General features: G+C 45.7%; 1 protein-coding gene across 1 annotated transcript in view; it reads left to right on the top strand.

The window, feature by feature from the left end:
- Positions 1-10,000, top strand: part of LOC143121733 (1,4-alpha-glucan-branching enzyme-like) — a 103,719-nt gene that overhangs the window by 61,908 nt on the left and 31,811 nt on the right. Inside the window, exons 11-13 of the mRNA XM_076282298.1 lie at positions 1,318-1,428; positions 2,089-2,260; positions 8,943-9,127. Coding sequence (XP_076138413.1) covers positions 1,318-1,428; positions 2,089-2,260; positions 8,943-9,127 — 468 coding nt within the window. The remainder of the gene's footprint in view (positions 1-1,317; positions 1,429-2,088; positions 2,261-8,942; positions 9,128-10,000) is intronic.

Here is a 10,000-nt window from a genome sequence, read left to right as displayed (position 1 = left end):
GACTCTCTCACCTCATTGTTGGAGAGAAATTAAGAGTGAAATTTGTTAACCTCGGCTGTAACTGTTTTGATTTGTTTTAGTTTCAGTGAACTTGTTTTGGCTGCCAATTTTGTGCCAATTTGGTGAAGGACAAATACCTTGTCTAGTACCTTTTTTTCTGGTAGAACATTTTAAAACACAACAGTGAAACCACAGCTGCAGCCGTGGCCTACTGGTTAGAGGTTCAGGCATGTAACCGAAGGGTTGCCGGTTCGATCCCAGACCATTAGGAAAAATGTGGGAGGGGGAAGTGGTTGAGCACTGCTCTCCCATGCCCACATGCACAGCTGAAGTGCCCTTGAGCAAGGCACCTAACCCCTCACTGCTCCCCGAGTGCCGCTGTAGCAAGGCAGCTCACTGCTCCGGGTTAGTGTGTGCTTCACCTCACTGTGTGCTCTGTGTGTTCCCTAATTCATGGATGGGATAAATGCAGAGACCAATTTCCTTGTATACGCAAGTATACTTACAGGCCTATAAACCTGATTTACATTACACATGGCAGTTTTGTCCGAGGGCTGTGTGTTGACAGAACAACTACTTCCAATGTGTGATTTGCTTTATGTGTAGTATTCTATGTATGCTGTGTGATTTGTCATCTGATATCCAGGTTAAAGTGTAATATGTGTGTAATATGTGTGCAGGTCAGTTTAATTCCATGAGACTCATAACCTCGTGACTCATAACCTTAAGGTGATTTTTATTTTATTTTCACATCATGTCTCACCATCAAGTTCTTTTTTATCTTTATTTGCAAAAAGCGCAATGTCTTTTTGTCCAGTCATCAGCCGGCAGGTATTTTCACAGAACAGGTGATTGACGTAGGCCTATATTCTTTGCTACAGAAGACGTGCCATTATTTTCCTTCCCCTCTCCACTATTCCTCTGTGATACTGACCTTGGAATATATTAGCATTGAATAAAGGATGATTGATGCTAAACTGTGCCCGAGGAAGTCTGTATATGAAGAAAATGAGACCTGTGGTGATTCCAGGGGTGGAGAAACACCTGCAGGGGGTTCTGACAGAAGGATGGAACGTGATGCCAAGAACCGCGCACATGCTCGGAATACCATCATGAGGCTCATGGGCAAATGGGCGCGCTCCAAGTTCTTCAGGTTAAACACGAGTGAACGACAGAGCAGGGGGAGGAAGAAAAAGAGGAACAAGAAAATGGCTTCAGTGTTTTTGAAAGCTATTTTCTCTCTCTCTTCCCTCTCTCTCTCTCTCTCTCTCTCTCTCTCTCTCTCTCTTTCTTTCTCTCTCTTTCCCTCTTTCTCAGATCATCAAAGAGTACAAGGACGAGGACTGGGACATGGGCAACATTGTGTACACACTGACCAATCGGCGGTACAGCGAGAAGTGCATAGCGTATGCGGAGAGCCACGACCAGGTACGGCGAGCGCGACCCCCATTTCACAGCCTCACAGGAGAGGAGCAAATGTAATCAATGAGTCATTTGGAATGGAAATTGGTGTCACTGCAGGTTAGGGAACACGTGGCAGAGTGAAATTAGAAATTAGCACATCCAGCGTTTGTTTGTATACATTCCACGAGATGAGGGAGTTGGAGTAAAAAAAGGGAGAGTGTGTGTGTGTGTGTTTGTGTCGCAGGTGTGGGGGGTGCACACTGGTGTGTTTGTCTACTTGAGTAATGATTACCGCCACAGGTTATTCCTCGACTTGAGTGAATTCAGCGAGGATGTGATTTCCTCTCCAGCTCTACCTCTCCCTTTTCCCCCAGCCTGTCTCTCTCTCTTTCTCCCTCCCTCCATCCCTCTCTCTCTCTCTCCCTCCCCTCCCTCCTCTATCTCTTAGGAAGTCAGTAAAAGTGCACAGAGCCACGTGTAGTCCAGCGGGTGCGGTGATTAATGCAAAGTGCCTCTTGATGAAAATGACCTTGTTTCAACCCCACCCCCGGCCTCCCCTTCTCTCCCACCCCCACCTTCCCCGTCTCTACACCCTCCACGTCCACCAACCCAACCCCCCCACCTTGTCTCTTCTCTCCTGTCAACCAAACCCCCCCACCCCCCCCCACCCCCCTGCTGAGGTAGGCCCTGGTCGGGGACAAGACCCTGGCATTCTGGCTGATGGACAAGGAGATGTACACCAACATGAGCTCCTTCGTTCCCATGACGCCCGTTATTGACCGCGGCATACAGCTCCACAAGATGATGCGGCTGATAACGCATGTGCTCGGTGGTGAAGGCTACCTCAACTTCATAGGTGAGTGTGGAGGGATCGCCGCCATGTTATCTGATACTCGTCTCTATAAACTGGAAAGACTTTACTGTATCACAAGCCCTTTGTTTTCTCCTCGCTGCGTGCTCAGGCTTACCGATCTATAAAAATTATATTATTTGCTGTGGTTGTAAGATGATGTTTCCTCCAACGGTTTTGCACTCTGATTAAATGCAAGTGTGAATTTATAAGCCGCAGACATGCAAGTGTGGTTTTGTCATGCAGCGTTTAATCTGGTTCTTGCCTTTACCAAATAATGAGATTCTTTCTTTTACCATAACTTCACAACCCAATGGATGACACGATGCGACTGAAATCGATCAATATTCCGCATTCAAAGGTCAGAACACACTGTACACTAATAGGTTTCATAACAAAGGTGACATGGTGTTGTTTATCATGTTATATTAGATATGTTTTCTTTAATGAAAACTGTCCAGATAAACCTTTGCTTAATGAAAACTGTCCAAGTGAACCTTGAGGTTAACGGATACAGTGTCATCCAAGGCGATCACACAGGAGGATACAACGGCGTATAATTGCCATGTCATGTGCTGACCTGTGTGTTATACAGTGCTGCGTTGCACGACATAATCACTTTTTGTGTGATGTGGTCCCCATCACCCTTGTCTATATGACAGCCTGCCTCTCATAAGAGTTGCTAAGGGATGTTCTGGCTCCCCAGCGATGGCAGCCATTTTACATTTTTAAACAGGCAAACTCATAAACATCTCCATCAGTCACAGCGGGTAAAGTGGAGTCATTCCTTGTCCCGTCTGGCCTGCCTTAGCATCACAGCCAGCGCGGAGTGCTGCCGACCTCCAATCGATGGATGTGTGCTGGTGAGGCCGTTAACCCTTTGGTCTTGTCTTTCTGATTAAAAATAGATGATGCCCATGACCTGTGTTAGACCTGTAGAAACATGCCATCATCACACACACACACACCCACACACACACAGAGAGGCAGTCACAGTACAGTAACCTGCCTTTAAACAGCGTTCTAGCCCCACCTGGTGACTGGGTGTGCAGGTCATAGGGAACAGAGGTGCACGTTCAGGTGGCTTCTACTGATCCACAGCGTGGGGCGTTCAGCTTCCTCCCTCCTCCTGATTAGCTGAACACCCTGATTAATCTGGTCTGGGATTAGGGGATGTGGTATGAGTTAGTGTAAGTGTGTATCTAAAATGTATGTACTGGCAACTCATAAACAGACAGGGAGATTCAGCACTAGTAATATTCGCTACCTATATGCCCAATGTACTAGATATCATTTGGATAGCCTTAGCTTTTATAGATAGGTTTGTATCAACGATCTATGAAAAATACCAGGTTTTGAGGCCATTTTGTTTTTTGCCGCTCCTTTTCTTTTCTTCCCTCCTCTCTTCCATTTTTCCCTCAGGTGACCTTTACGCTGTCTGTCTCCGAGTGGTTGTCCTCTGCTGAAATCAGAGGGAATAAGAGTAAGGATGAACGGTCGGGTTGTTCCTCTCTTCTGCTTCTAACGCTCAGTCGATAGACCTTGAATTCGACGAGAGAGACCTGTTTCAGCTCACTCTTGAACATGCCGGAGCGAGACAGGCTCAGCCGCTGCTTTCTTTCTCCGAGAAACCTTCTATTGAGTTTGAAAGGGCTCTGACTTTTCAAAGCTTGTTTTGCTCTCCAAAAGTCAACCAGCAACGAGACATTGTTAAATCAGATTAGCGTTTATTGTCAATCTCTTTCACAAAAAAAAGAGAAGAACGGCTTGTAAAGGAGGCCGACCGGGAGACAGGCAGTATGTCAACAACATTAGTGGAAATGCCAAAGCCCGCCCTCTCCTCACAAAAGAGGGACAAGGAGGAGAAGTTTGGTAAATATGAAATGACATGTCGTGTCAATGGATCAATGGCTGTGGAGTCATTTAGCGGTGCTGAGCAAGAACAAATTGTTTGAGCAAGCAAATCAATTCGATCTGCTGGGCCCCAAAGAGGGCATGTCTGTTTACTCTCGGCCAATAGATGCTAAAAGGACACAGAGAGAATGCATACTTGTGATGCAGAGTGACACACACACACACACACACACACACACAGAGAGACACACACACACAGAGAGAGACACACAGACACTGTGAAGCTTTTCCCGGGTGTCATTGGCATTAAAACGCAGCGCAACGAAGTGCCCATGAAACGCTTCAGTGACTTTATCATTTGAGCCTCCGCTGGAAATAGAGAGTCCGTGAATGTACAGGACTTTTTTTATGTTAAAACCCGACCTTCAGAATGCGGTGAAAACTTTTAGATGACCTTGCATGAGCAGGTGGTTTGTAGCCATTTCCCCCCCCTCGCTCTCTGTCCTTCACAGTAATTGAAAAAAAAAGAAAGTCAGACATACACTCAACGAAGGGAAAGGGGCGGGGGGCGTACTCTGTGGTACCCACCTACGGGGAATAAGCACTGACAGAAAGCGATTTGACTGTGCAACGTTTAATTGGACCAAAATCACCCACTTTTCCGTAATGAACCTACTCACTCCCCATTTTAACAATGTCTGTCCTTTTTCCCCGGCCTTTGTGTTCAGTGACTCTGATTAGAGGCATATTTTCCCTGATATGATATGATTAAGTGGGACCTTTTTCGTGGCATTTAAGATGATAAAAATGTGATTCTCTGATCACTGTCTGATACTCCCATTTAAAAACATGGCAATATGTTTAATCATTCCCAATCTGAATTGCCTTTTTAAATTTGATTCGTGCCAATCCCTGATGGTGTGTCGAGGCTTCATTTAAATGCATTTAAAACCACCCTTAGCTCTACCTGCTGTTGATTGCCTGAAGAAAGGATGGTGTCCTGGATCCAATAGTTATCTGGCACAAGATTTGAGATCTTTTTATCTCAACATGAGAAACTAGCACTGTAATATGTAGGGGTGATTTGTGTACTATTTATTTTAATTAATGATAATTAAAATAGGAATAGCTGGTCATACAATGAAATGTAATGCTAATGAAACTAAATGAAAAGATAATTCGCTTTAGAAAGGCCATGTCTGGAATGTTATTAGACCCATTAACAGAGACACATCAATACCATGTTAATACCCTGTTAATACCATGAATGTCACTTTTAATAACATGCTCAAGCAAGTGGCACAATACACATCCATTCTTTATACAAAACAATTTGGGTTTGGCTCTTTCTCCATAGCATGCAGATTTGTCCAACAGCCCTTGGAAATCAGGGGCAAGATTTGAAGAAAAACAGAAGCTTCAATTTTGCCTTTTGTATGTGCATGGAATGATTGATATGAAAAAGTCTTAAATCCAAATTCATAACTCTATGCTGTTCATCACAAGTATACCCAATTACCTATGTCATTGCCCACTGTAGATTTTGCACAGCCACGTGGACAACCAGTTCCTAGCTGTTGAAAGAAAAATCCAAAACTCTTTTGATTTGATTGCTCTATTGCTGTCCCAATCTAATATGTGAAAGATTGCCTTGTGAGATGCTCCATTTTCACAAAGGTGACTCACGGAAAGTAATGTCTTTTTCAGCGATGTTATGTTTTTGCGAGAACTTCAGAAAAGTTTGGTTGAAGTCATAATAGCAACTATAATTACCATCTAAAAACATCTTTGTATTTCTTCTAGCTTTGTTTTTTTTAAACTTTATTTACTCAATATTGCACTTGCTGTGTTCGTGTGTAGTCCATAGTTGTCGTCCTCCTTGGAGTCCTACAGCCACAAATCTGACAGTAATCCCATAATGTCTTATAATTGGTGACAGCAAGGACGCTGTACACAGGGACCACTGGAGCATCGTTGTTGAGGCCATGCAGACGAAATGCAGTGAGCGGGAGAAAATGAGGCGTGTCTTATGTTTAATTAAACAGTGCCAAAAGAGATGTGGAGTCCCTCAGGGAACCCACTAGGCCCTCTCCACTTTAATTAACAGTCCGATTAAATCACTGACTGGAAAACGGCAAGTAAACAACACTGACTTTCTGTGTCTGTGTGATGAAGATGCACCCGTCTCTGAAGATTATGGAGTGACCTTCTTGTCCTTTTAGCTGATGTGGTTCAGATGTATTTTGAGGCCAATATGGTGTATTGTATAGAGGCTGCTCAGCATAATTGCTTGTATTGCTTCTGACTTACAAACACCAAAAGGCAACCATATTATCCATGTGGCATTACATTCTATAAGTAGATGTTTCATCCAAGAATAGCATTTCTCTGACTATGTCTGTCTGTAATGCGTGCTTTTACGAGACTTTTATGAGAACATTGTGTGTGTTTGTGTGTGTGTGAGTGCAGAGTGGAGTGTATTAGAGCTGGTACACTCATCATTCTGCCTTCCCTCTGAGGCTTACTTTATTCTCAGTTTGCTAGGAAAGGCAGCTTAGCCGCCAACTCAACACCCCCCTTCCCCCCAACACACACACACACACACACACACACGGAAATTCCAGCTGTGTCAGACCTCAGACTGTCGGCTTTGCCTTCGGAGATACTTCTGCCTACGTCTCGCCACCAGTCAAACAACAGAGCCCCGGGCCGCCCTCTGTCTGCGCGCTTGCTGTTGACAGGGCCCCCGATGTGTCGGCGCGCTCGGAACCCAGCAGATGGCCGGCGCCTCGGCGCCCACCTCCTCTGTATTTACACACCCCGAGCAGCCGCGGCCGCGAGCCGCTTCTGACGACAAAATCAAATCAGATAGTGAATGCGTGTGCGACGTCCTGCAATGTGGACTCACGCCCCAAATGATGTTTACATCCACGCACAAGTGTGTCTCTGCGGTGTCCATAGTGGTAAATATTTCCGTTCCCCGAGGGACTGGTGAGTACCCAGCTCATGCTGTGGCTGTTATTGTCAGAACTGGCTGGTTATCTGCCCATTTCCATATTGTTTTGGTATTTTTAGTCAGTGTCGAGGGATAACTTGCAGATACAAACCAAAAAGACAGTCTTCAACTCCCTGTCTCCTTGTTTCTTAGATTTTTTCCCCCCTCCATCACTTGCGCATCCACATCCATGTTCTTGCTCTTTCTCGTTCTTTCTCTGTTGTGATACTTCTTCAACACTCCTAATTCATAAGTGCCTGTTTGGTCTTGAGGCTGCAGCTCACCACTAAATGCGTCTTTTACAGCCTGCTAATGTTGTTCATTAGAGTGTCTGTCACTCCTCAACTGCTCTGCCTCATCCTGTGTCTCTCTCTTTCTCCTTCATATCTCTCTTTTCCTTCTTTCCTTCCCTCTTTCTTTCTGTCTTTCTTTCTTTCCCTCGCCTGTTGAATAAACAGGCAACTTAATTTCTATTGTTTTAGTCCTCCCCGGCACTACCAGCTCATCCACCACCCTGCCACCCCCCCCCCCCCCCACCCCCACCCTTTGTCAGCAAGTTTCTCTCCTCCTCTAAAATTCAATTACCCCCGCTGTTGTGTTATGATGTCAGGGTGCCAGCCGATGACTGATTCATTATCTCATCTGGCTGCCTGACGCGGCTGTCGCCTCAGTCCATCGGCTTGTTCAGCTGCACGGACACGCTTCTGCCCACACTCGCACCGTGGCTGCCGCTGCTCCTGCTGAAAGCTTTCCTTTTCTCTTGCACTCTTCCTCCTCCTCCTCCTCCTCCTCAGTCTTCTTATCCTCCTCTGCCTCTGCCATGCATTCACTCCAACACTAGTCTTTGTCGCGTCTCTGCTGTTTAGCTTTCGTATGGTTCTCCTCCCTTTAGACGCTTTTTGGACTGCAAGGCTTTCCGTACACTCATCACAAACGCATAATCAGCATTGTTTGGGTTTCTGTTTGATGGGGGGGGGCAGAGGTTACACATCTGAGCTCAAGGCATCAGAGTTGATCTACTCCCACAAAGCGTGGCGTACACCCGTGCGTCTCGAAATCCCATGCAGCATTCATTACCACACATGAGGAGGTTTCAAAAGGTGAGGATCCCTCATCGGGTGTTTCAACCTCCTTGACAAGATAGTGATCAAATGTATTATACAAAAAAAGGAAGGAAAAAAAGCTTCACTTATTTATTCACTCGGAGCCTTGATGGCGTTTCACGCTCATTGTTGCGAAAGTGTTATAAATATTTTGTGGTGAATTAATTCTGCATACATCTTATGCAAATGAATCGAAGTGATGCTGTGGGATTTAATATCTGAAAGTCTTTTTCCCCTTCTTCTTTTCTCTTCGCCAGATAATAGATTCCATTTTTTTTTTCGTCGGAGGAGGAGGCCTCTTTGAAGCTGATGTTTATCAGCCGGGCAGTATTTCTGGTTATGCAGGGGATGAGGAAGGGGGGATGGGGGAGAGTTAGCTTAGGATAAGTGGGGTAATAACATCAGGCCTACTGGACTCTCTGGTACGCATTCATTAAGCACAAGCAGAATGTCATGTCACGATCGTCTGACCACAGGTGGAAGATTTGCACCAGACACTCATTTTTTTTCAAGGGGTTGCATCATTCAAAATGAAAATGGCATCGCCATAATGAGTAGTCTGTCTGCTTGGAACATGAAGTTGTATTTCTAAAAAAAACTGACTTGACTGAGCACACATTCCATGCTGTCATTTTTCTCTCTCTTTCTCTTTTTCTCTCTCTCTCTCTTTTTCTCTCTCTCTCTGTCTCTCATTCTCATTTTGTTTCTCCCTCTCTCTGTCTTCCCTGTCTGGCAGGTAATGAGTTTGGCCATCCAGAGTGGCTGGACTTCCCCAGGCAGGGGAATAATGAAAGCTACCACTATGCCCGTCGCCAGTTCAACTTGGTGGACACAGATCACCTCCGCTATCACCAGCTGTATGCCTTCGACCGTGACATGAACCGCACGGAGGACAAGTACGGATGGCTCGCTGCCCCGCCGGTAAGAGCTCACACACTCCAGCACACTTACTGTATGTGTCCGCTTTCTCTCTCTCTCTTCCTATCCCTCTCTCTCTCTTTGTCCCTCTCTCTCCCTGTCTCTCTCTCTCTCTCTCTCTCTCTCTCTCTCTCTCTCTCGCTCCCTATCCCTCTCTCTCTCTTTGTCCCTCTCTCTTTGTCCCTCTTTCTCTTTGTCCCTCTCTCTCTCTTTCTCTCTCTCTCTGTCCCTCTTTCTCTTTTGTCTCCACCTCCTCCTGTTTTTCTTCTGTCTTCTGTGCCTCCCCTTCTACTTTCTCTCACTCTTGTCTTCTGCTCTCCTTTCCTCCTTCTCTCTGTTTCACCCCCCTCCCCAACTCCCTCACTGTCTCTTGCTTTCTAACCATCCCTCTGTTTCTCTCTCTCTTCATTACGTACATTCCCTCTCTCGCTCAACAGAGGCTCACACTTAGTCACACTCTTACACACACTGTACCAACAGATGCCCTTACAGCCACGGCATGAGCCATACTGATGAGATAGTTTGATGTTTTTCACACACACACACACACTCACCCACTAACTCACTCCCTCCCTACAAGTGACCACCACCGTACACTGCACACACACACACTCACAGACGCACACTCACACACATTCACACATTTTCAGCAGATAAACTGGCTCATTGCCTGGGTCAAGATACTGAATAGTACACATTACACACAGACTAGCTCTCAATATGGATCATTGTGTGTGTGTGTGTGTGTGTGTGTGTGTGTGTGTGTGTGTGTGTGTGTGTGTGTGTGTGTGTGTGTGTGTGTGTGTGTGTGTGTGTGTGTGTGTGTGTGTGTGTGTGTGAGTGAGTGGCCAAAAGATCACACTCTGGAAGAATTCA

Source organism: Alosa pseudoharengus, unplaced genomic scaffold (genome assembly GCF_046254945.1).
Source record: "Alosa pseudoharengus isolate Yale_2024_CS ecotype anadromous, Long Island Sound unplaced genomic scaffold, YU_APseudo_1.1 YU_APseudo_1.1_scf_13, whole genome shotgun sequence".
NCBI lineage: Eukaryota > Metazoa > Chordata > Actinopteri > Clupeiformes > Clupeidae > Alosa > Alosa pseudoharengus.
The sequence above is the reverse complement of the archived record's forward strand: the minus strand, read 5'-3'. Positions and strand labels throughout refer to the sequence as shown.